The sequence below is a fragment of the Parus major genome, chromosome 3, assembly GCF_001522545.3.
Source record: "Parus major isolate Abel chromosome 3, Parus_major1.1, whole genome shotgun sequence".
Classification (NCBI taxonomy): domain Eukaryota; kingdom Metazoa; phylum Chordata; class Aves; order Passeriformes; family Paridae; genus Parus; species Parus major.
In genome coordinates this window covers 16934410-16960993 of record NC_031770.1, presented here as the reverse complement: position 1 = coordinate 16960993, position 26584 = coordinate 16934410, and the positions used below count along the sequence as shown (strand labels likewise).

Sequence of the window (26584 nt, the reverse complement as noted above, 5' to 3'; positions counted from 1 at the left end):
ATTTTTGCTGAGGAATTCCACATTAATTATTAGCAGTTTGTTCTACTGGAAGGAACTCTAGCCAAAGGGACAATGATAAGGTAAGCATAACAAGCACACAGGGCCATTCACAACCATCCATATGCAAACTTCAATTTTTTTGGTTATTTGCATTTCTACTACATAATGGTTATCTGAATGGTAAAACAAGAAACCCAGGAAAATACCAAAGATAGCTGCAAAGTACAGAATTTTTTTCCCAGGGAGAACTACAGACTCTGAATTTATTATGTGTGGAGAAGTAAGAAAGCAAAAATCATCACAAATGTTTCTAGAAAACCATTTCAAGCTTAAGTGTAACAGAAATGTGTAGCTGCCTTTTAGCACCACAGGCATCAATACTGAATGTACACAAAGTCAGGATGTAAATACTGATTATTGGTATAACAAGAGACACAGACAGGGTGTATAACCTGGACAAAGCCTCAATTCCTGCCTGTATTTCAGCACAAACTGCCTGCATGATGTTTCTCAAAGCTTCTTGATGCCCTATTTCCCCATCTACCAAAAGCCAATGATGGTATTAATTGCTCTGTTCCAATAAGGAATTCTATGGAGTCACCATCCCTGGGGATAAAAAAAGACCTGTAGATGTGGCACTTGGGGACATGGTTTAGTGGTGGACTTGGCAGTGCTGCGTTAACAGGTGGACTCCATGATCTTTGAGGTCTTTCCCAACCTACATGATTCTATGACTCTCTGATATTCACCATGCCACAGTAATGTGAGCAGCAAAGTCACAGAAGCACTCACAGAAGATATAAAGAAATCTATAATTTTTCTGTAACCAACTATTTTAAAGTATATAAATAATATTCATATTATTTATATACTTTATATACTCACTTTAAATACCTCACTTAATAAGTGAGGTATTTATATATATATATAAATATATAAATATATAAATATAAATAAATAAATATAAATATATATATTATATATTTTAAATATATAAAATATATAAATACTTTATATACCTCACTTTAAAAATAGTGAGGTAGCTACTGCAAGAACCTCTCCCAAACGTGACAGTTGATAGTTCCACCTAAGTCTAAAGCTGGAAATTATCAAGGCCTCCCAGTGAAGCTGCAGCACCCCACACTGGCTCTGCCCTCCTGACAAAACAAGCTAACAGACAAACTATTGCATTCCTGTACATTAAAGGACTGGAAAACATGAAGCTGCTAATCTTTACTATACAGATGTTTTAAAGAAAACAGACACCACCCAAGCCCTAAAACAGCAGCAGGGAAGTAAAACTACAGTTTTTTTGCAAATGAAAAAAGTTTGCTTAACTCTGTCAAGCATTGAACTACCTGATCCTACCACAGTATGGTCTTGATCCACTTTTTAAAGATGCTTATTTATGGTTTTGTTGAAGTTGCTCTCTGTTATGCTTAAAGGACAACTTCATTATCTTTTTCTTGGACAAAAGCATTTTTTTCCCCTAGGATACAGCAGTCATGGGCAGAAGCATCTATGGAAGAAAAATCAGCTACTGCAAATGTGATGAGAATGGGGAGGGAAAAAAAAAAAAAGGAATTACTTGTATTAATTTAATCCAGACCAGACGAAACAAGGGTTAAACAGAATCCCTGTCATAGCGGACACAGACAAGAACATGTTATTTATAAATCTGTGCATCCTTCCAAATGACACTTTGTCTTGCTTTTGACACAAGTGCACTTTCCTGTTTCTGTGTTTCTTGTCACATTATTAATAGAAGATGACAAAGTTCTCTCAAAGGATCTGTTATAAACACCAAAACAAATACTCTCAATAGGGCCTGCATTACAACACCAGGCACTTGCTGATTGCCCTATTCTAATGTTCCAAAAATAAAGTATGAAATAATCTTTTAAAATATTAAGCTTGCTATGGAAAATACTGTTTTGCACACTGAGAACATGGTACTTGCTATTTGTCCAACAATATGAAGACAAAAAATGTGGTCTGAAGTTGCATTCATCTTTTTATATGAAAATGATCACACTGCCTGCATTCAAAAATTTACCACGACTGACAGAACTAGATAAGCTGCAGTAATGGTGGTTTACAGCAACAAGACCACACCAAAGTCTGAAATACAGATCTACACTCCCCACCTCCTTATAAATCAACTCATTTCATTCTTCTGGTTCAGACCTGGGCCTGAAGTTCTTGAAAACTCAATTCACATAACCCAGAAAATTAGTACTTATTCATTGGACAAACTCACTCGTAAGATGCACTTCATATCCATTTAAAAGAGCTGAGTGAGGTTCCCCTTTGAGGAATTTCAAAGCATTCCACCCTGGTAAATCATAACACTCTCTCCATATCTATTATCTTAAAACATTTACCATTTTAATGAAATTAAGGTAGTTATTGCAGATACCTCTTTCAAAGCCTACTATTACCCCTCAAGTTGGAAGGAAAGTGAAGCGTGGAAATGTGATAAAACACAGCACTCCTTTTCCAAGCAGCTGTCTCACAGACAGAATATACTTCTATTGGGAGAAATGTCCAGTTAATAATTTCCTGCCTTTCTGAGGTGGTCAATGGTGTTGACTGTCATTAGAAGCCAGTAGTATAATTTTCCAAATAATTTGGCAAAATTACATGGGAAGATATTTACAGTACATCCATTCCTTGCTTTGTTTTTAAGGGTTCAAACAGGCAGTATCCTCTAGAGAATTATGTCACATTTCAGTTTGCTACACTGCTCTTAAAACTACTGCAAATTCTTACAGAATCATTACATTCCATTGAAAGTGCCTGTGCATATATTTCTATACAGTGACATCCTATTGTTCTATAATAGAATCTCTCAGTCCCACATTAATTTCCAGTTGATTATTTGTGTCTTATCTCAACTGTACAGGAGCCAAGCACATTTACAGAAGTATGCACATGGTCAGTGCATACCAGCAATGACAGCTGTTGTGTGAGTTCATCAAACTTCTCCCACGCTCTCACTCCAGCTTTTAAAAATATATTTGAAGTACACAAGATCTAGGCCCTCCCACTTGTGATGTTCTGAAATGCAGGCTCAGAAGCCCTAAAAGGTTTTCTGAGACTCCAGGTGAACGCTGCACTTATCAACTGAAGTGACTCTGAAAGATACAAAACACTCAAGGGCTGCTGAAATGAAGAAATATAATTTGTGTGAATTACAACTATTATGAAAGAAATTGTTCCATGCCTCACGTATTAAGTGCTTTTCTTAGATCTTATCTTGCCTTTAATTCAGCAACATGTATAAACAGGTGAAAACAAACAATGCCCAAACCCAAACTGTAACTATTGTTAAAGACTGGTGATTATTTTTTTAATTGTGTTTCAAAACATGTGGTTCAGGTGAATAGCTCTTAAAAAATGAAAACAAACTTGCTAACAAAAATAGAACTCACTGAAACTAGGATTGTGCTCAAAGGTAAAAGCAGAAGAGGAATTTTGCAAGATTAATTTAAGAAAGCTAGAGAAAGAAGCCATGAATAAAAGCAAGACATCATCACAATTTATGTAGCAGTATCCCATCCTGAAATTCAAGCTTGTAGCTAGAAAATTGTGGGAAAATAGAGGTTTCATTTAACAGTAGTGTTTGGCAGTTGTGGAGTATTTACTCTTGAATTTGGGGAAGTAAATAGGCTGGAAAAGAATGTAAGTATTCTGATCCATAAAGGTACTAACAAGACATGACATTTCTCCCTCTATTCTTTCCCTCCTCTCTCTCTAATGATATTGATTGCTTTAAAAGTTTAATCCTCTTCAGACAAAGTCTGACACTGATTCTGCATTTAGGTGGAAAGAGATTGAGTTGGGAATACTGCATCCCTGCTAATTTAGAAGAAGTCAAGAAATATGTGCAGAGGACATTCAAAGTCATTGAGTAAGTGCAAAAAGCATCCAAAGATCCTGCTTTTTAGGACACATCAAGGGCTTTTTCATCACTGTCAGAATAAGAATTACCACTTGCATACTTAGATAATAAACAAAGGAATCAATCTATTGTGCCTACCCTTTTGCCAAAATGGGAATTAAAGCCTTCCAAGTGTTTAAAGGCTATATAAAAGAGAATTTGGCAGTCTTCATGGGGTATAAACCACCACCATCTCACAGTAATACCTTGTCCCAGGTGCCAACACCTCACTGGAACAACTGTGCCAGGAACGTACCTTGATGCCAAAAGTGGCTGAGCCACTGCTATCCTAACTGCAACTACTCTTAAATAACAACAATAATAATAGCAATAACAATAATAGTAACAGCAATAGTAATAATAACTTATGAGAGAGGACTCTTCCTATTGCACAATGATTTCAGGCTACAATGCTGACAACAAACATGAACATGGCAACAGTCATGAACAGTACCAGCATCCAATTATCAAAGCCACCACACATGCAATCACTCTAAAAAAAGAAACCTCTTGAAAAGCCATTTTCTCTCCCAATATATTATACTAATATGGATTAAAAAGCATGAGATCTCACATTTCACAGCACTGGCTCAGTGGAAGACTGCAGAAGTTCTGCTGGGACACATATTATTTAGATTTACATTATACAACTCCCCTCCCCAGCAGCACCTCTACTAACCACAGCTATGAAAGAAAGAAAAATCTTTCTTACAAAGATTTAAAAACCTTTTCAGGCACCACAACTTTAATTGTTTGTGGGAACTACTTCAATATTGTAGCCAGTCTAAGCTATGCCTGTCCTACAGGTCTCTGCTTGGGCTTTGCATTCTTAAGGTGGTTAAGAGTGCTTTACTAGCACAGACCTCACTGCTCTCTGCCTGCAGTGTGCTCCTTTCAACTACCCAGACCACACCATCAAAACTTCATTTGGTGAACACTGCCTCCTCCTAGGCCCCATGAACAGTGAATAAACTACAGGAGAGAAAAACCACTTTCCCCTACTTAACCACAACTTCAGTAGAAATTGTTCTGATGAAACTCTATTTCCTCATACTGACAAATGCAGGTATCACAGGAAAAAATTATGGTCTAAACCTATCGAAAATGTTATTCATATACACAGTCCTTCTGAAGCAAGACATCCATCCTATCCAAACTGCATCTTCCAGCTTAAAAAAAACATTTTATTAATCTGGCAAAACAACTCCTTGTATATTTATCAAGCTAAAATCACCAAATTGAAGGACATAAATTCATCTACAAATTCAATAAATAGAAATTAATTGTATTTGTTATCCCTGCCTTTGCATTTTCTTTCCATTTGGCACCTTTACCTCAAATCCCCTTTTTTCACCAGTGTCACTGACTAATAATACACTGCTGATTTCATGCATTACGCATTTCCCAGCTGCCCTCAAATATGAGCCCAAACATCATTATTTGGTAAAGTTTTGTAATTTTAACTATTCCTGTATGGTCAAACAGTACATCTGCTACTGCAGCTGAAAAAGGCAATAGTGACTTTTTAAAAAAAAAAAAGATCCCCAAGCCATTCCAGAGGTACTTTCCAACCACATAAGGGTAAAAATGCACCTAGTAGAAGGCTTATAGAGAGGGAAATTAACAACTGAACAGGTGTCTATTTCACATATGCATGAAAATCAGACCTGCAAGCAAGCACTGAATCAGTATAAATCTAAATCAAGGAACTGGGACAAACCTGCTACACATAAATGTTTATATTTTGAAATTAACATCTGAGCAATATTTACCCTAACTTGGCCCTGGTGAAGCTGCTGGAGTGCTTGTACTCAGCTGGCTCCATGAGAGGAATCCTTAGCTCAGAACAGTGACACAGAGCAGCCCAAATAGGATCAGCCCCATGCCCAACCAGCTGAGGAGGCACTGCAGGAAGTACAGCTGGATGTGTCCTCACTTTTAAAGTGCTGGAATTCCCAGGCCAAGCTACCAGGCAGAGATAACAAGAAGTCAGTAATTAGATGAGAAGCCCTTGAGAAACACTTCCAAATAGGGCTGCTTGACACAAATGCTTGCAACAGTGCAACTAATTTAGGGAGATCTCTTTCCTAAGGCAACTTGATGACACTGCCACCAACACTCTTGGTACATCCAACTGCATCTATACATAGCACAGCCTTTATTTTCTATTCTGCACTGCATTAGATAGCTCAGGCCCAGCAAGCTCATGCCAGGAAAACCTGTCACTTTAAGTCAAAGAATTTGTACAAGCAGGTAGAGATTTAAGCCCTACTGCTCATACTTTATCATGTAGAAGGTTTGAAAGTCTGTCATGGTGCAAAGATTTCGAGACATAGATCTTCCTCCAAATCTTTGAAGGTTTTGACCATTGGAAAAAAAAAAAAACCCACCTCATTCCTATTATAGATGATTTCAGACCAAATATTTCTTAATTTATAGAACACCAGCAATATCAAGTATTTTAACTTTCTCATCTTCCAAATTATATCCAAAATAGCCATGCTACTATTTTTCCTGTTAAGCAGCAAAACTCTGCATCTTGTCCTTACTCAATACATGCAGGTAACAAATAATTGTGTCTCACTGTAAGCAGGAATTTGCCAAATACCTGTTCTAGGTGCAAAGGTTCTTTCCAGAATTCCGGTACCCACACCAGGATGGTTTTACCAAGACAGACATGTAACCCTGTATTTCATTTCAGTGCAATGTTCAGAAAAATGCTCATAACTGAGGAAGTGCAACACCTTCACACTTGTTTCTTTCTAAACTGACAACAAATTCCTTTACTTACAACCCACAGCTTCTATGTGGAATTCAAATTCAGGAAAGACAAGTTTCTTGCTATGTATAAAACACAAGACTTCTCCATAACACAAAACAAACCAAAAAACAGAGTTGGAAAGTTGTCTTTCTATCTCTGATGATGTTTGTAAAGCAGACATCAGTGTGTAGCTTATTAACTGAGAAGATGCTGCTGGAATTGCAAGAGCTACCAAAAACTGTAAGAGTCAGCAAGGGAGCACAGACAGCTGTCAATATCCAAGGAACAAAGAACATCAAGGAATAGGAGAGTAACTGTTCATAGCAGAGTCTAGCATGAAACATAGAGCCCAGGAAGCAAAAGATAAGCAAATGGAAAAATGACTTAACATGAGACAGATGTCTTAAGACAAAAAAAAAAAAAAAAAAAAAAAAGATAGCAGAAAACTATAAGGCTGCTTTGGATAGAAAATCAACTTAAGCAGTAAAAAAAAAAAAAAAAATACATTTTAGGTCTCTTTTCTGCTTCTATATTGCACGGAGATAATCCACAGCAGTCAAAGGTCTTTCAAAACATTAAAACAGGAATGGTACCAGGTGCTAAGTAAGAAACATTTTTAAAGAGATTGCTTTGTCTCACAATACCACATAAACATGGAAAATATTAACTGATCAGAAAAGCTTTGGATTTGAGCAGACACTGCAATTTTAAGCACAGAACAGGCTTAGTTACAGAATTCAAATATTTAGGAACACATGGTTTTGCTAAAAGAGAACCAAGGACGTCTGATTTCTTGTTTCTGAATTCTGGGTCCTTACCTGGCCTGTTTGTAGCAGCCATAATGAAAACTTGCTGCCGATTCTCCAGCCCATCCATCTCTGTGAGGAGCTGGTTCACTACCCGCACACTGGCTCCTGACTTTGGAAGGAGAAATTTGTCAACAAAATCAAAGAAAAAGTGGGAATGTGAGTATTTCAAGGTAAAAGAAACAAAAGATCTACTAACTCCCTGCACTGAAATATTACTCAAAGGAAAAGTTTCTTTTTCACACTTTCAATGTAGTTGCATTGTGGATTGCTTCTCTCATATTCTTAGTATGTCTCCATCCCAAATTCATGCTTCCTACGTATTTTAACTGTATTTTAACACATGGCAAACCTTTCCCATCAAAACTAAAGGACTCAGTTAAAGTAGTAATATAAATACTTGTACTAGTCATTCTGATATCTACCTCAACAAAAACACACAAAATTTCTCAATATTCAGTTTTTTGAGTCCTTAAATATTGCAACCTCTGAAACAACATTTTAAGCAGGTGAGCTACTGAGAGGTAAATGGTAATTCCATAGTATTGACATCCTATAGCCAAACTCAATAGCTTAACCTGAATTTCTCTGGATATTTTGTCTATATATTCATACGAAAAAAGTATTAAGCTTTATAAAACTTGACCAACATATATTCCCTCAAATAAAAGCCTAGTGGACTGCTTTTTTTGGGAGATACCCTTCTGGGTACTTCTGCTGTCTGCAATGTCCCAAAAGCTGTGACTGAGAGTATTTATTTGTGGAGATATCTCAAGGTAGACTCACTTCACGGTCAGACCTCCGAGGACACAAAGCATCAACTTCATCAAAGAATATAACACAGGGGGCTGAATTCCTGGCACGCTGGAACACCTGGCGTACAGCACGTTCGCTTTCACCAACATACTAAAGAAATAAGAGAAACAACATTTAAACTATGTAAGACATTAAGATTTTGCTTGGAAAAAAATCAATAGTTTTAAACACTATTTAAAGTACTTTGCAAGGGAGAAATGCAACCCTATCATCTGTTTTTTTCTGACAACTGTCTCTTATCTGTTTCCTTACTGATCATGATTTACATGGAAACTGTCAGTAGCTGACTTTTGACAATTTGCAGTACATTCAGAGTTTAAAGTAATTCCTTTTTTCTGGGCAATAACTCTAACTTGCCACCATTTTGGTGATGAGAATTAACAAATACAGTCTTAATTAAGGACCCTGTTGTTCAGCTGTTCTTAAACAAACCCAGTGAGCAATGTGAACACAATGAACATCTGAAGTTCACAGAGTTGCTGCTGAAAGACAGGAGCTTGGTGGTAGGGAACTGAAAAGTCAGCCAGAATTTCACTTTGAATGCTGAATTGCAGGAACAGAGGCTGTGAAGTTGTAAATGCAAACACTTAATTTCTTCCAAACAAACATGTTTTGATACAATTTGTATGTTAAGACAGTCTCTGAACCACAGCCAACCATTTTCTCCCTATTCCACAGGGAAGTTTGGCTCCTCATTAACTTAAGTGTTGTATTTCCTGCCTCTATCAGTACTTGAAGTAGACATATAAAAATGTCTGGGAAGAGATCAATCAAATCCAGTATGTGGGTTTCAGCTTCCACATTACTGATAAAGGCCCCCCCAGGTGGGAGCTGCAGCCACCTTACTCAGTTCAGCACATTCTCTTGACTCTGAAAGCTAATGAAGTTACATCACAGCACTCCTAAGTCCAGTGCTTCAAAAATTTGAACTACAGCACTTTTATCTGTTGACATTTAAAACCTCCATGCTACAGAAAAGCAGTGATGTATGCAGCTGGTCATTCAGAAACTCTTCAAGTCAAGAAGGCTTTACCTGCCAGGTAATTTAAATTAATATAAGTATTTAAGCTACACAGGTGACTTTTTTCTTTTCACATGAACAACTTCACTGCTAAAAACTTTAAGGAGAGGTTAAATAAAGCAACTTCAGCTGCACCAGTACCAGTTGTGTAATTACCAGGAATTTTGTTTGCCCCACATTTTGGACAAGAATTCCATAAATAACAAAAGCCCCATGATCAGCACATACCATATTTAGCAGCTCAGGACCTTTCACAGATATGAAGTTCAGTCCAGACTCGTTTGCCACCGCCTGTGAAAAAGGTAAAACCAGATAGATTATATAGATACAGATATAAAACACACATTTATCATGTCTGCTTGGGTTCTGTCCAAGGACTGATAAACAAATATCAGGGAAGGAACATAGTTTGCAACTGTTCCCAAAATATAGAAAACAGTACAAAGTATAATTATATGCAATTAAGAGTGGGAGGGGAGCAGGGAATTTAGCAATGTATTCTCTCTCTCTGACGAGACAGCTCCAGATTCACAACCCATCCCCCCACCAGCTGAAGAATGTCCAGTAACTATGGGATACTCAGCTCTGTAGGAGCATCTGAAGACAAAATGAGAAACAATCTGAAATTTGCACAATTATCTGCATTATGTGGAGATGCCTTAAGAACTGAAATGCTCAAGAAGGAAAACAGAAGTATTTTCAGTAAGAATTGCAGAGTACTCCCAAACATATAATTTAGTTACAGTAAAATATCCCATGGAGTGGTTATCCAATAGTTTCTTCTCATCTTTGCTACTTTTTCCTTAACCAACTTCATTCCTTCAAGTTTTGCAGGAATTCCCTCTCCATTCATGCAAAGCTCTAACTTTATGCAAGAAAAATCAAATAACTTCAGCACAAAGGCCTAAATTAAATTTTCTGATGAGATGTGGTGCAAAAGTCCAACTTCTTACACTATGATCCAGACTCATCCTGCAAAAACATCAATTTCAAGAAGATTCTCCAGTGTCTTTAATGATGTTTAGAAAATGCATTACCTTAGCTAATAGTGTTTTGCCACACCCTGGAGGACCTGCAAGCAGGACACCAGCTGGAGTAGTCAGGCCCAGAGCTTTAAACTGCTCTGGGTTTCGCACAGGTGCCTAAAAAGAAATAATCATTGTTATCTCTGGCATAAAGAAAACATGAAACTTTTCATTTTAGTTACAGAAAATTATTCATAGCAAGTTCTTTTTTCCAATTTTTTTATAGACTAAAAGAATAGAGATTCAATCAGCACCTTAATATCTTGCACTGCTAATTACCCCTAAAAGGGAGAAATAGCCTTATTAAAAGGAAAAGATTTTATTCACCAAAGTTACCTAAAAGTGCTAAGGTTAAGTTTCCCTCTGATTAGCAGCAAGATTGCTAAGCTTCCAGCTAAGTAGTTCTCAATTCTTTGTGTGGCAGTTGCATAACCAAGGTTATTGGTACACAACTTTTAGAATACTTAAAGATTGAGCAATACACATTGAAAGCATGAATACAAAAAACAAAATATTAAATACAAACACCAGACTTGAAACAAATTCTGAAGTGAATTATATAAACTTGACTGTTTTAAATAAAGATATTGAAAAATACCCCTATACCTTAAATAAATATTGAAAACAAACATTTTTATTTCCTGCATGGGGGGGAGTGCAAAAGCTCTTTGGAAGTAAGGTTAGGACATACCAATATTGCCATAGTCAGCTCCTCCCGAACATCCTCCAGGGCTCCAATGTCTGCCCATGTCACATCAGGGATTGTGACAAAGCCTTCTCTCTTGGCAGAGGGCTGCACTGATGACAGTGCAACAATGAAATCATTCATCTCAATGCACAGCTTCTGCAGCTGCTCCTCAGGCAAGGGGGCTTGCTCCTTCAGCAAATCCAAAAGTCTCTGCAATTCATCCTTAAGGTACATGGAAAGTGAGAGAAAAAGATTATGCAACTGGGTTAGACAATCAGAGCCGTTTAAAGGGCTTTTTCAAAGCCATAATTCAACTATCAATCACATTATTATGTACAATACACATAAAATATGTAAATTACTATTAATGATAAAAATGTTTCGGGGAAGCTCCGTGTACATTTAACAGTCTGAAAGCACTGAGCTGAGCCTAAAAATCTTGATTTAGATGATACAGAAAATGAGCTAGCACATGTATTTTGCCTTCTAGTTCTTCCTACTGCTTCTCCCACATTGACTAGGAGAAAGCTATTTCCATGCTGAAATTTCCAAAATATGTATTTATATGTATTAATTCTGCTTTTAACAAGGAACTGCTTTCAAGAGAAAGTGAAAAACTGCTGGACAGCACAATTCCAACAATTTGCAGAATATTCAGTTTTGTATAAACTGAATATAAAACTCTTAACACACTTCTAGAACATCCACTTTTATTTAACATCATCTGATTTCAAGACAACTCATTTCCTCAACCTGGTTAGACCTTATTCTGCAATCAGGCCCTGATAAAAGTTTGGGCAAACAGGACAGAGAAGCAGGGTGATACTTTTCTGCACTGGCCCATGTTGCAGACCACAGTGACCAAGGGAGCTATATTCCAATTTCTCCAGTCACTTCCATATTGGGAACTGAGAAAACACTTCATCAAAGAACTTTAGATCTTCACAACATAAATACATCCCCATTCTAATATAGAAAGGCAGCATCAAAGCAAACTGATACTGCACTACAAGTAAAACTGACTTCCATTATAAGAAATGGAAGAGAGAAAAAATAAATGTAAAAATTCTTTTTAAGTTTCAACATTTTTTCTACAAGAGTATAAAGAAAAAGTACCACTTCCTATCAATTTCAGCTAGGACAGCTCTACAACTGACCACAAATAAATACAAGTGCTTAGAATGCCTGATATTCCTTTTAAGTCCTCCCTCCTCTTAAAAAGCCATTGAGAGAAACTCTGAAATAGCCAAGACCACTGGGTTTGTTTACTCGAATTGTGTGAACGATTTTTAAAGGTTTTGTATGTTTATTTTTCCATTATAAATATAATACAAGGGTTTTAATGACAATACCCTGTATTAGACTATGTCAACCTCCTGCCAGCTATCAAAACATGGCTTTGTTAGGATTAGACTTCCTCATTCTCAATGACCCCTTTGATCAGGGTGATGTTGATAAAAGCTGGAACTAGCTTCCACTCCCCACCTTCTTTTGGCTACAGCAGGCCCCGGGAAGCACTGGGAGGTTTGAGCACCATGCTTATGTTATACTAATACAAAGGCTTACTACAGCTTTCTACACTGATTTTTGTCATCACAGCAACAGTGCTCTTTGACAGCCCTCCTAAAAACAAAACCTGAGCACAATGTGCATTTAAGCCCACTTATCTCCAGACAAATCTTTAAGAGGCCCACACATAATGAAGGCATATACAGACTCCAGATTTTGAGAAGCAGGACCAAAGATATCTATATAAAGTTTCTCTGCTTCACTAACCTTCATGTTACTTGGGCCAGTAAATAATTCTGGGACTTGAAATACTATTTTCTGCAACGGAGTTCCAGTTGTGCTGCACATTAACAGCTCCTCTCTTCCTCAAACCTGCTACAGGTACTAGACACCACGTGTGACTTACCTCAAGTAAACACATAGCTGGAAGGCAAACAAAGGCTGCATAAATACTTTTAGACTTTGGCTTACTGTAACTCTACCAGGTCATGGAAGAGCCCCAGGCCCTCACAGACATTTCACTGAGGGCACAGCAAACAGCTGGTACAAAATATTCAATGCAAGTCTGATACTTTTAAAATTCTGTTACAAGCAATACACTTTTGAAGAGAGATACAGCCAACTTTGAAACTCTGCTCTGCTAGAAGACAAAACAACACAGCACAAAAACCCCAAAAATCCCAGGGAAAAAAACACACCTTGTATAAAACATGAACATAACTTTTAGGAGGACTGGGGTTTGGGAATCCATTGAATGGAACCAATCATTGAATGGTTTGACCCATTCCTAATGGGTCATTAGGAAATGCCTTAGAAGCTGCAATTTCTAAATCTAAATCTAATATTAGGTTGGCTGTGGATGTTTGAGAATTTATGATTAATGACTTTCATAACTCTAAAATGGCTCAGCTCTTCAGATGTTAAAAACACATGCTTCAAGGAGCACATACCTTAGGTGGAAGCTCTGGTTGGCTGGTGCCCTCTTCCACCAGGACATCTGTTCCTATTCCCGGGCTTCCTTCAGCTGTGTTCCCAGCAGAGTGTGTGTGCTTCCTGCCGTGCTCCTCAGATGTTATCAGGACCCTGTTGACTGTGCCCATGGCTGCCTCACGGCACAGGGCCATCAGATCAGCCCCCACATAGCCCGGAGTCAGCCGTGCTAAATGACCGAATTCAAACGACTCTGGGAGCTTCAGTTTTCGACACAAAGTCTGAAGAATTCTAATCAAGAAAGGGGGAAAAAAACCCAAAAATATAAAGCTGAACAAAAAGCTGTTACTTTTTTTTTTTCCATATGAAAACAAACAGTATTTAATATCTCTTTCAGTCCACATGAACTGAAGGAGCACAGTGGGAAGTTTTTGCTCAAGTAGGAAGTAACCAACACTGAAACCCACAGAACTGTGCTATAAACTTCCTGTCACTTCTTAAACAAAAACCAACATCGTTGACCAGGCATTATCGGTGGTTTTGGTGACCAAAGTATTACAGGTCACCTTTCAACCCTAATTTATATTCAAAACTGACAGGCTAGGTCTCAGAGCACCATAGAGATGTAGACGAGTTATTCACTGATACATTTAACCTTGTATTCCTAACAACCTAAGCCTGCACTGTCTGTTCCATGCTGCTTCTTAAAAATTTATTTATTGAAGAACATCCACAACAAGCTATTCTGCAAGAATCAAATGAAATCAGACTATGTGAAGGTTTAATCTTCAGTATCTTACCCTGACCACTGAAAGGAAAATAAAGCAATACAACAGCAAAAATATTTTTAAAAGGCAGCAGAAACCAAAGAAGTCCAGATCAGTAACATACTTCTAGTTCCAATAAAATCTACTTCAAATTATTTCCAGATCAAACAATGCAACTACAGAAAAGTTATGAAAAAACTAAGTGATTAAACTCTTCAAAACTCTAAAATTATAATATATTTAATCTGTTTTCCTCCCCACTAGCAAGTTCCACCATCTCTCCTTTCAATCTTTATTAGGGCTAATAGCCTGTTTCTCAAGATTTTTTCAACCTGTCTGACAAGACCTGTAGTTAATCAATTGAGTCAAAGTGTAAACAGTTCAGAACTACAAATGGCCCATTCTGAATTTGCACAAGAAAACACCAGGTAAAGCAAGATCTCGAGGTGCCCTTTCTCATCTCACTCCACCCCTTAAGGCTGCAGAACCACAACTACACAGTTCAAACCTTGCCCTCAGCAAGACTCACCCACTAAATCAGCACACTGTGAGGACTTATAAGGCCTATGCAACCCCTTTATTTTATAATAAAGGAACAAACCAACACCACCATGCCTTCCCCAAAACAAAACAGAAAGCAGCAGAAGGGAAGAATTTTAAAAAGAAAATCATCAGTCCCTGAAGCCCACACCTCCAGGAACACAAATACAAGCAAACAATAATATGAATGCCTGTGATTCCACTAGAACCTGTGATGGCTCTGACATTCACAGCTCCAGTCCTTTGGTACCGTGCTATTTGTGGGAATATCATCATTTTAACATGTTCCTAGGAACTATCAGACAATCACAGCTCTCCTCAGGTGACTCGTTAGTTCTACCTCTAACCATCTGCATGTCTTGCTCACAGCCAAGAGGAACATAATTATTACAGGGCAGTAAATCTGGAGGAAGAAGGGAGGAAGGAGGAAAAAAATAAATGGAGGTATGGCCAAAAGAGGGGAAAAATCCTAGGGTGGAATAATGGCCTGAGTGCTGACAACACAAAGTGGACAATACTGCAAGCAGAAGTGCTTGCCTCTCCAACTTAAAACTAAGATTATTTGAGAATAAGAAGAAATTTATCCTTTAACGTTTCTTTCCTTTCCATAACAAGATAAGCTGTAAGTTTTTCAAGCTTCCTTTCCCATGTTTTTTGCTGTTGAGGAAATGAGTAGCAGTTCCTTTTTAATTAAAAATGCAAAAATAGATTTATTTCTTTTAACTTAGTCTGATAGTCACAGATCTTTGAAGTAAAAAGGGACAGTTACACAACGCAGGATGACTGCAGCTCAGCTTTATGCCTGGACTGGTATATTTCCATGAGGAAAGGAATGGAAGAATCCAGGCTTGCTGCTTAAGGTACAAATGGGCTTTACTTAATTTATGTTCCTAATTTAAGTTACATAGGGAGCACCAAAGACAGAATGTTAACTTCCTGATACATAAAAGGTACATTTGACTCCATCATCTGTACTGTTAAGGCTCTTGGAAAGCCGTTAACATAATGTTAAAAGCAGTTCTACACACAAGAAGGGAAGTTACTCCAAATGTAGGCACAGCAAAAAAGACAAATAGGCTCACTTAATGCCTTCTGCAACTTTTCAGTGTGTGCTGATCCACAGGTGTGTTCAGGTACAAACAGAACTAAACACAATGAAGTACTTTTCCTTCATTTGTATGTTAACTTACACATTATTTTCTTTATCAACATATCAAAATGGAAGTTTTACTTTACAACACATACTTCTCTCTTGCCCCTTCATCTGGGATCCCTAAACAAATTTCTCTGTCAAATCTCCCAGCTCTCCTCAGTGCAGGGTCCAGGGAGTCAGGTCTGTTTGTTGCTCCAATAACAAGGACCTGGGTAGTGGCAGCCACATTATTCAAGTCTAAGGGAAAGAAGGAAGGAAGGAAGTCAGTACTCATACTCACTGTCAAACTTGGTTCCCATATCTGTGGGACTCTGTTTCTGCAGCACACGATAGTAGTCAGCAGAGATAAACTAATCAACAGTCAGACTGAACTGCTGCTCATCTCTGTCTCTACTACCTAAAACTTACATTTTGCACTGTCATCAAGCAAAAATTTAAAAATTAACGGATACATTAATTATTAATTAATTTAACAGGTTCCCCCATTATTTCTGTTTATACAATAGACAGGCTTATATAATCTGACAAACCACTGTCAAAATATTGTAGTAACACCCCTTCACATTTATTATGATCTTCCCACCACTCCCCAGGCAAACTTTATCAAAATAAGAAAAATTCTTGCCACTACCTCCTCTAAAGTAAGCAGAAATCACTACTGAAGGGAAGCAGACAGTGAGGCTGATAATTATAATCTGGTTTTAGCACAGCTGTTCCTGAAACTCACCATCCATACAAGTCAGGAACTGAGCTACAATCCTCCGCTCCATGTCCTTCGATGCGACTTCTCTCTTTGGGGTGATGGCATCGATCTCGTCAATGAAAAGGACACAAGGAGCACTGGACTAAGGAACAAGAAAGATTGGTAATTACAAAATCACACTGGCAGGGTGTATTACAAGAAAGAAATGTTTCAGGTCGTCTGATCTGTAACTCTTACTGTAAATCTGCTGTACAATCAAGTCCTGGAACAAATCTGGAGAGCCATCAGACTATGAAACTTCACTGATCTGAAGCTATGGAGTAATTAAGGCATGAGATTTAAAATGTCTCTACACACTCTCTGAAATTTAAATATACCTCTGTGTAGCCTTACATTTTCCCTAAATATTCCATTGTGACTGCCTGCTGAATTCCATGAACGAAAAGCACACAAGAAAGGTCTGGTGTGGTTTGTTGTTTGTTTTGTTAGTGACATTAGAGCTGTGGAATTTCAAGAGTAGCATTATTGACACACAGAATGAAACAAAAGGAGCAGTAGGTGGTCATGGAAATTCAAGACTACTAGAGAGCTCAACCATGTTCAAAGAGTAAAAATGAGCAGTGAGAAACTCCCACAAGTGTTCTAAAATCCCATGAACTTCATCCCAACAATAACACGGATTAATAATTCGTGTAACTAATATAACGGTGCTTAGCTGGATGGAAGATCATTAATATTCCCGAAAAGCACAAGTAGTGCAAAGGAATACTCAAGGAAAACAGTGGAATCTTGTTCCAAAAATGTCCCAAGTACAAAACCCGCACTGGGTGTTCCCAGGCACCGGCTGCGCCATCTCGTGGTCATTCCCTTTCCCGCTGTGACAGAGGGGGAAAGGCCCCAAAAACTCCACAGCACACAAAAAACGAGGAATCGTCTTTTCCCCTGCACAAAAACTGCTGCGAAAACTACTTAAGGGAGCGTAAGAGACTATCAGAAAGTCAAGAGATCTTATTTTAGACATATTTTATGCAATAGATGTTATTTCTGAAACAGTAATTTGGAGCAACCTCCCCTTGATCACTACACATACAAAACATATGTAATTTCTAAAAACTCCTTGCTTGCCATAACCTATACAATTTTATTCTAAACAACTTCTTAACAAGGCTCTCCAAAAATTAAAATTTATATGAACAGGAAACATAACAAGCAGCTTTGCAATCAACCTTTTTGCCCTGTTTGGGGGCATACTTTAAATACCTACATACAGTTTCAGGGGAGAGTAGAAAAATGAAATAAAGTCAGAACATTATCAGAGGTCAGGAACAGAAAACTGACCTCATGAAATAACAAATCAGCTCCATACTAAGAACCAGAAACATCTGCATTTCTCTAAATTAAAATTATCTCAACCTGTCTCGTTCTCTTTGCTCCCTGAAGTCACACCAAAGCAAGACTTTACTTTCCACTTTTCTCCTGCTCTTATCATGTTTGTTCCAGATTTCCTGCTTTTCACCAAAAGGACTGCCAAAGCCTAAAATCTCTCACTTTTACTCATATTCCATGCCATACAAAATTAGCAAAAACCTCTTGTAACAAAAAAGCACAATGAACTGCTCTTCATTTTTTTTCTTTTATATATCAAGCCAAGCAGATCTAAATATGTAAATAATTTATGTTGCTCTTTTTACAATCCTATGATGAACAATCTTTTGTCAAGGCTTCAGAACAGTAAGCTTTGTGCTCTGTGACATCATGACAGTACAATGGAATTCTGGTCACAGAAGGGGAGACAACCCATGTGTGTAGCAGGATAAAGATTCACTCACTCACATTTACTCAAATTCAAACCACAACAACAAAGTATGAATCTTTACAAAGAAAAAGACAAATAATTCACAGAGCTATTTCCAGTGGGTGTCTTACCACAGCTTGCTCAAACAGTTCCCTCAGTTTCTGCTCAGATTCCCCTGACACTCCAGACACAATCTCTGTTGCTGCCACCTTCAACATAGGGAGCTCAAGCTCCTAGAAGAAACAAGGAACATTTTTTAATATATGCAGAGGTTAGAAATGCTGGCTGCCTTGAGGACAAATATTTTTCAATATCACATCTTCTAAGCCTACAAATTACATATTCAAGACTAAATCTTTAGGAATTTTTTTAAAAAATAAGGAGCATCCTCCAACTTAAAATGGGGAACAAAGCATTGCTTAGCAGTCTGGAAGGTATTCCTCACTGAGTTTGGTTCCCAGAGTCTGTTCCAGAAATATCTGTGCAGGATTGTACAGTAAGACACTTGTAAAGCTCACACTCAAAGTTTTCTGCTATTAAGAATAAATAAATAGAACTGCAGTTTAATAGACTGTAGCACAGTAGGGCTACAGGTTGGTGCAGCCTATTTCAAGTTCTTGGAATTACATACAAAAGAAAACTATCCCTAAATTAACATATAAAAGAGAATGAACCCTAATCTATGCAACTCAAGGACACCAGAGACCCTTTGGTGCTGAAAGAAGGTAATTTGCCTAAAAGAGCACTACTGAAAATCTCTTATTTAAGAAAAAGACTATTTAAGAAGCAGCCATTAAATTTATTTCATCTCAAAGATTTTCACTTGTGACATGCTTCTTTCCTCAAATGTAGTACCCTTCCAGCATACAAATACTTACTGAAGCATTAAATATCAAATTATTCAAAGGGCTTCACTCTACAATAAGGCATTAGAAAGAAACCATCTAAATCTTCCTAATTAAAACATCTGAAACAATGCCAGAAGGGTGTAACCAACATTTCAGGAATAAGTATCAGTATTTTCCTTATCTGCACTACAGAAGTCAGTAATTTACACACATCTAAATCTAAGGTTATAACCAGTATCATTTAAGGAGCAACTGTATTAAAGAAAAAGGAATGTCCATCGTTATCACTGAGAGCCCTTAAAAGTCCTTAGATTTATATCCAAAACAGGAACAGTGGCAGAGCTTCACCATCACCACAAACTATTAACACCAGTAGTGTCATGTGCTCTGAAAACATCAATATGACACAGGCAAGATCCAGTCCTGGAATTCAGAAATCAGCTGTTCAACAGGTGTCACCCAAAAGAATTAATGTCATGCCTCATAAAAGGTGGTAAAGTTGAGTCTAAACTTGAAACAGTACGGTAATTTAGCCAAAATTATCTTTCATTTATACCCTTCTCAAAACACCTGTGACTATATTGCTCTGTTCTGAGAATGCTTCCAAACAGTTAAATCACACATAAAACCTTGCCACTATGACTCTATGTATGAGGTTCTATCATACATGAATTCAGATGGAATTCAAACAAAGGAAGTAAAGATTAACATATTTCAGACTATCATCGGATGGCTAAAATGAAAAGCTCTAGTCTGTTCTGAAAGAAGATTATTCTCTTTCTCTCTAAAAGCAACTCAGAAAAGGAAGAAGCTGTAAATGTGAAGCCATCTCACCCCAGCAATTGCCTGTGCCAGCAGTGTCTTCCCACATCCTGGTGGCCCATGTAAAAGAAAGCCCCGGGGTGGAACAACTCCCAAGTGGGTGTAGACCTCAGGATGACGGATGTGAAGGAGCATCTTGCAGATTTCCTGTTAAAAACACGAGAAATCTCCATTTAAATTGCAGAAATAAGTATTTGCTATTCTTATAGGCAGGGCAAAGTAAAACAAGTTCTGTGTAACAATCTGAATTCAATGACAGCTTACAGAAAGATTAATCAGAGAAAAACCAACAACCTCGCTGTTGGTATAAGCAGCTTTGCTCAATGCCATGAAGATGAGCTCTGCAATATTTCTTCTCTGTCATTTTTCATGACACATTTTATTCAGTGCATCCTATAGCCCACCAATAAAATTTTAACTAACCTTTAATGTTTCATCATTGCCTCCTACATCCTCAAACTTCACTGAAGGGTGGTAAAGCTCTGACCCCTTATTTCTCACTGTTAAGGAGGAAAAGACACAAATTTAGCCATGCTATAAATATACTTGCTAATACTAAACAAAATACACTCAGCCTAAACAAATAGATAAGCACACAGAGTAATATTTTTTAGTAGCAGACACAGGACTGCAATATTTTTCTAGTACAACATTAGGGCTGAATTTCTTTCAAAAACTACCTGAGGTCATTTCTCTGCACATCAGAAAATACTCCTCTGATAACAGATTCCATGGTCTAAAGCCATCTCTTTGTTTGGAGTAACACACCAAAAATAACCTCTCACCTTTCTTAAGTAACATGGATTCAATTTCTCCATCTACATCTTGAAATTCTCCTTTTTTTCTTTTTGCCCTCCTACCCTTTGTCTTCTTTCTTTCACTCTCCAAGACAGAAAATTCTGTTGATTTCTAGGACATAAAACCAGAATTATATACACAAAATCTTCCACGTCAGTGAACTTCTGCAAAGTTAAAAGAACAAAATGTGTGTCTATGATGCTTAACTTACACAAATTATATAAATAAAGACAAGCAAGGCAGGTACTTACACTTTCTTTTTTGCAAAAACTCTTTTTTGTCCTTAGGATTTGCATTGTTTTTAAATGGGTTAATTACAATAGTCACTTTTTTTTGTTAAGAGAACATAGTAATGAACAAAAAAACCAAACCAAAACCAAGCAAACCCCTTCAAAACTAATAACCAAAATCAGACACCACTTATTTGCATGCCATGGAGGAATCTACTTTGAGGATGAATACAACTATATGAATGTATTTACTCCATTGGAAATAATTTTTATTTCTATTAAGTCACAAGGGGGTGCAAGAAAACATTATTCAGTGCTAACACAAGTACATGTGAGAGAAGGACTATTATAGGATAAAAGAAATGAAAAAAAAAAGTTTCCTGTTTTCCCCAGGGTCACTAAGACTTTATATTGGCTAAGGAAGACTACCTGCTGTGGCTGCAGCAAGCCACAGACCAGGTAGGCTGGTCACTGGCAAATGCAATAAGCAACAGCCATGTTCCACTCATCTTTCTCTCAGTATGGGCACTCATCTCAGCCTTCTTCATACTGAGAACTACATTTTCCTCAAAAAAATCTGGAAGAAACTCATTATTTGGTGACTTTCTACCTTCTGTACAAAATATGTCTGAAATGCAATTCTGTGCATGCATCTACTTAGAACACCTTGGGTTTGTGAAACACAAAGTACCTCAGAAATCAGTTTTGTTTCCTCTCCTTCTCCATCCTCAGAAAGGTCAATGAAGAAGTCTTTCCCATCAGGAGTTTTATCAATGAACCAGCCACCATCAGAGATCCGTCTTTCACCTCTGGATTCTGGCACAAAGGTGCTTGTTTGAGGTGCTGCTCTCACATGAGGAGACATCTCCACTGGGTCATTTTTTGGAGTGGGTGGAACAGAATCAGGATTTCCTTTCTTGTATAAGCTTAGCAGGGAACTGTTCATCTGATTTGTAGACTGCAGATTTACACATAGGTAAAGAAAACACGTGGGACAGGTTTTAACTTGGTTTATATTCAGAGGTCAATGAAAACTATTTCATAAGCATAATTCAGCATTATCACTGCTGGAGAAAATAGGCAATGCATCTTCCAACCCACTCCTCTGCCAACCAAATGACTGCATATAAACCTACATGTGCTGGCTGAAGGGGCAGCAGCCTTTGTAAGTTACCCTGTAATGACTCCTGTTAATGGGACAGCACCTCTTTTGGCAGGAGTTGGAGATGTCAGTTCCTTCAATCACTTCATCTATTTGATAGGCAAGTCCTTCAGGCTCTCAGTGTGCCTTCCCAAAAGTGATTCCCCACAAGTTCTTCTTTTTCCTTCAGAAAACTGCCTCTTTCCAGCTGCACAGACTGTCAGTTGGAATTGCTAACTCTGACTAGACCTTATCTCTACCTCCCCTTTTAAACTCTTTAAGCGCAATTTCACAACATAGAATCATATATTATACAAATAATCGTAATAAAATAAAACTTACTAAATCTTCTGGATAATCATCATAGTCAGAGTCATCTGTGCCACTTCCAGTAGTCCTTAACAGGGAAGGAAAGACAAAAACTGTTAATTTATCGGAGCAGAACTGCAAGTGAGACATCTGTAAAACAAAAGCGATTTCTACAATGTGGTTCCCCATAATCACAGCAGGTAGCCTAGTGCTGGAGACAAATTCCTGACTCCCATGCTCTCAATCTTCTACTATGAAAAGTTAAAAAATGCATCCTTTCCAAGTGTGTGATGAGTTGGATCAACTTGCCAACCTATCTGAAAGACCTATATAAAAGTGATGTAGGTTCATTGTGATTCAGTTCACCAAGGAAAATAGGAGCAAATCACTGCTGATCCAGACTGAGCCTTCTGACAAGTGTCCCACTTTCCCATGAGATCCTTAATATCTATCCCAGGTTACAGAAAACAGAACACTCCATGAGATTATGGACAGGGTTAGTAGTCAGAAAATTTCATTCCAACCTCACACCCACTGGTGATTTACTCTGAATAGCCTGTCTGGTAGTCTTATCTCTCACATGTGGTCAGTACCTCTCACACCCAAGAACGATTAAGAACAAAACAAAGGAACTGAAACACATGAGGAACAGGGCATTATGTGGGAAACTATCAAGGAAGCCATAAGGTTGTCCACTAATTCAGGGCTGTATGTTCCCAAAACCAGAGAAATCATGATTTGGTCTAATATCTGCTTGTCTTCTGCACCAGAAAAGTTTCCAATGACTGCAGGTAACTTCTGAAGAAGACAAGCCTACGGGAAATCAAGGATCCACCTGTAACCTTGAAACAACCAAAATGTAATATACCAAACACAGAAAGCTTTAAAGAAATGTTAACAGCAATGGCATCATTAATCCAGTGGTAAAAATTCTTACTCATTTTTCTCTTGTTGTCTTGCTCTTTTTGACACATGTTCTGATTCTAAAACTGCCAAATCTTTGCGTTCTTCTTCATTACTGATTATTTCAAACACTGCAAGAAAAAGTTCAACTATGTTAAAAATTAACAACCAAAGCATAATTAAAGAATTTGGCATCTTGGACACAATATTAACAGATCTACCTTTTGCAACTTGTATTCTAAAAGCATTTCTTTTTCTTCGTCCATAATCTACACTGAAAAAAAAAAAAACAAACCACAAAATAAACATGTTACACCAACTGATTTCTCCCTCAACATAATATCACTCCCAGTGGAAAAAGTACACAGGAAGTTGATTCCCAAGCTTCCACACAGGCTCCTATTAAGAACTACCTGGGCAAAAAACATGATCATCCTGCTGAGGAACCAAGCAAGGTATTAGTCTGACTGGATCCTCTGTTCCCCCTCCATGTCTGCACTGAGGTGCTTATTTCCCTCATATTTTAAACTCACTGGGGTAAACCCCAACATGCTGCAATGAATCTGCAGCTTTTTATTTAAAACAGAAAAGCATCAACCCACAAAAAGCCCAAACCACAACTAGATCTTGTAATACCAATGAATTAATAAAATATGAGTCATTAACTATATCAGCAAAGGGAAACAATCTTACTGTTTCAATCAACCTCAACAACTGGTAATGAAGGCAACATAAAGAAAATTATAACTTCCATAATGAATGCAAAAGAACAAACTAATTATTCAACAACACAGGATATAAGAAGACAAATCTTGGCTCACCTGTAGGTTTTCTGCAAATCAGATGCTAGAATTCCAATGTCAACATACTGCCCACATTTACTACTTGCAAGATACTGAAATGAAGAATTTTAAGCAGGGAATAAAATCTTTGTCAGTCACTTCACCAGAACAGCTTGACCAAATATGCCTATTTTAAATTTTGCCCTCCTTAAAAGTTGAAATGAAAATCAGAATCAGCTTATCACTGTCTTGCAACACACTAGACACTATTTCCCAATGAAATGGGAAATGCTTATTAAAGCACAGATTACTAGGAGCTCTGCTTCCTGGGGACAGGCAGCATCCTGCATTTGGGGGCTTTGATGACTTCTGCTGGACCAACTCTGTTACTTTTATTTAGCAAGAAAGATGACTTTGTAGCCCACACACCATCTTACTGTCTTGGCTCCTCTCAGTAATCCTCCTGTTGGTTTAGATCTCCTGCCCTCAAAATGAAACTATCTATATGAATCAGCATGGATGCTCTCATAAGAACAAGTTAAATCTTTAGAAGACATTTCAGAGAATGCTATAGAGAACAATGTTAATAAAGTGAATTCTATCAAGCCTTTTTACTGCTCTGATAGCAGCTAATCCAACCCATTTTCAAACATGAGAAAATGTACTAAAATTCATGTACAACTGTACCCCACTTGCTTTCTTCCCCCACTCTCCAAATCAGCAGCAAGAACTTTTGATACCATAAAGATGGATTCCTTCTCAAAAAAAGAGGAGGAAAATACAGAATCATCCTAAAAGATCTGGTATCACAAATGCCACAGCAAGGAGGATTTCAAACCCTCATTTACATTAATAACTCCATACAAAACAATTAAACTGAATACATATTTAGCTTTTAAAATTATGTTACACTTCACATCACCCATGGGCATGCTCTGCATGAAACATCAAGGCTAGCATAAACCCACCTGGGTTTTCCACTTTGGAATAGTCAAGCAACATTCAATGTAACCTTCTGAATGAAACCAAGCAAGTTCCCTTGAGCAGTCACTGTCTCATTTTAAGGAATTACAAGTGGAGTACCCTTATACAGAGGCTCAGAAACCTGGTGTTCAAGGTGCAAAGCCATTATAAACTATCGTAAGACACAGCACTGTGCCACTTGAAGGAATCACAGTTTTCCCTGTTGTTCCTACATGTATTTGGGAAGTAATCCCCCTTTTCCCTTTTCTCAGCTAGTCAATAAAATCACCGTACACATTTCCAAACACAAACAGCATTTGCCAATATCACAGAACTGCAGGATCATTTAGGTTGGAAAAAAACCACTGAGATAATCAAGTCCAACCTAGGACTGATCACAACCAAGTCCAGTTGTGTCACCGTGTCCACTGAGTACCACATCCAGTCTTTCCTTAAACACCTCCAGGGATGGTGACTCCACCATCTCCTTGGGCAGCTCCTTCCAATGTTTAGTCACCCTTTCTGTGAAGAAGGTCCTGCTAAGGTCCAAATACATACATGTACACACGCATTTATACACATATATTTACACACACATACCTGTATAAATATATATCTATATATATCTATATCTGCATATATATACACAGAGATACACACCATCTGTATGTATATACATACACGCATCATATACCTATATATATATATATATATATATATGAATACTTCGAGTATATTTCTTTTGCCCTATTTATTTTACATGTGAAGCCAGCCTCAAGACTAGGACTACTAAAGAGGACAGAAGAATGACAGAAAAATAAATAGAGAAAATTAAAATAAATGAAATAAACAAATAGACTTTTCTAAAGCCTTTTTAAGGCTTTTCTAAAGCCCTCAGAGGCAGGGGCCGGGGTTTGGTCCTCTCCTGCTACTGAGCGGGCCGGATGCTCAAGGCCCCTCAGCCAGAGGGGGATACACGATCCCCCGCCGGCTGCCGGTGGTACCGGTGGTACCGGGGGTGCCGAGGGTGCCCCGGCGGGCGGGTGGTACCTGCTTGATGCGCTGCTTCAGCCGGGGATCGGAGACGCGGCCGGGTCGGCACCGCATGGCCGCCACCCCGCCAGAGAGGGAACTCCATTTCCCAGCGTGCCGCGCAGCGCGGGCCCGCCCGGGCGGGGCGGTGCCTACGGCGGCCGGGAGGGCCCGAGCGCGGCGGGCGCGGCGGCGGGATGGAGTCGGTGGTCTTCATCTTCTCGCTGATCGACTGCTGCGCCCTCATCTTCCTCTCCGTCTACTTCGTATCCTGCTCCTCCGGCGTGGGGGGCGCGGCG

The 26584-nt window shown here is 38.2% G+C and overlaps 2 protein-coding genes across 4 annotated transcripts in view; one reads left to right on the top strand and one right to left on the bottom strand.

The window, feature by feature from the left end:
• NVL (nuclear VCP like) overlaps nt 1-26399 on the bottom strand; it is a 38133-nt gene extending 11734 nt beyond the window's left edge. Inside the window, exons 1-18 of one of the 3 annotated variants that reach the window (XM_015620916.3) lie at nt 26304-26399; nt 24330-24403; nt 23730-23782; nt 23543-23639; nt 22639-22693; nt 21847-22113; nt 20913-21036; nt 20551-20627; nt 20140-20274; nt 18589-18690; nt 16687-16804; nt 16052-16196; nt 13520-13790; nt 11064-11282; nt 10385-10489; nt 9576-9638; nt 8297-8416; nt 7523-7622 (exon numbers count right to left, since the gene is read on the bottom strand). In XM_015620916.3, coding sequence (XP_015476402.1) covers nt 7523-7622; nt 8297-8416; nt 9576-9638; nt 10385-10489; nt 11064-11282; nt 13520-13790; nt 16052-16196; nt 16687-16804; nt 18589-18690; nt 20140-20274; nt 20551-20627; nt 20913-21036; nt 21847-22113; nt 22639-22693; nt 23543-23639; nt 23730-23782; nt 24330-24403; nt 26304-26360 — 2182 coding nt within the window. In that variant the 5' untranslated portion in view covers nt 26361-26399. Of the gene's footprint in view, nt 1-7522; nt 7623-8296; nt 8417-9575; nt 9639-10384; nt 10490-11063; nt 11283-13519; nt 13791-16051; nt 16197-16686; nt 16805-18588; nt 18691-20139; nt 20275-20550; nt 20628-20912; nt 21037-21846; nt 22114-22638; nt 22694-23542; nt 23640-23729; nt 23783-24329; nt 24404-25638; nt 25764-26303 lie in introns of those variants that run through there. The other 2 variants (XM_033513279.1, XM_015620917.3) reach the window with 2 other exon arrangements.
• A 19-nt stretch (nt 26400-26418) lies between these two features.
• The window catches only part of CNIH4 (cornichon family AMPA receptor auxiliary protein 4), an 8164-nt gene continuing 7998 nt past the window's right edge, over nt 26419-26584 (top strand). The window contains exon 1 of the mRNA XM_015620915.2: nt 26419-26551. Within this exon, the coding sequence (XP_015476401.1) occupies nt 26483-26551 (69 nt within the window). The 5' untranslated portion in view covers nt 26419-26482. The remainder of the gene's footprint in view (nt 26552-26584) is intronic.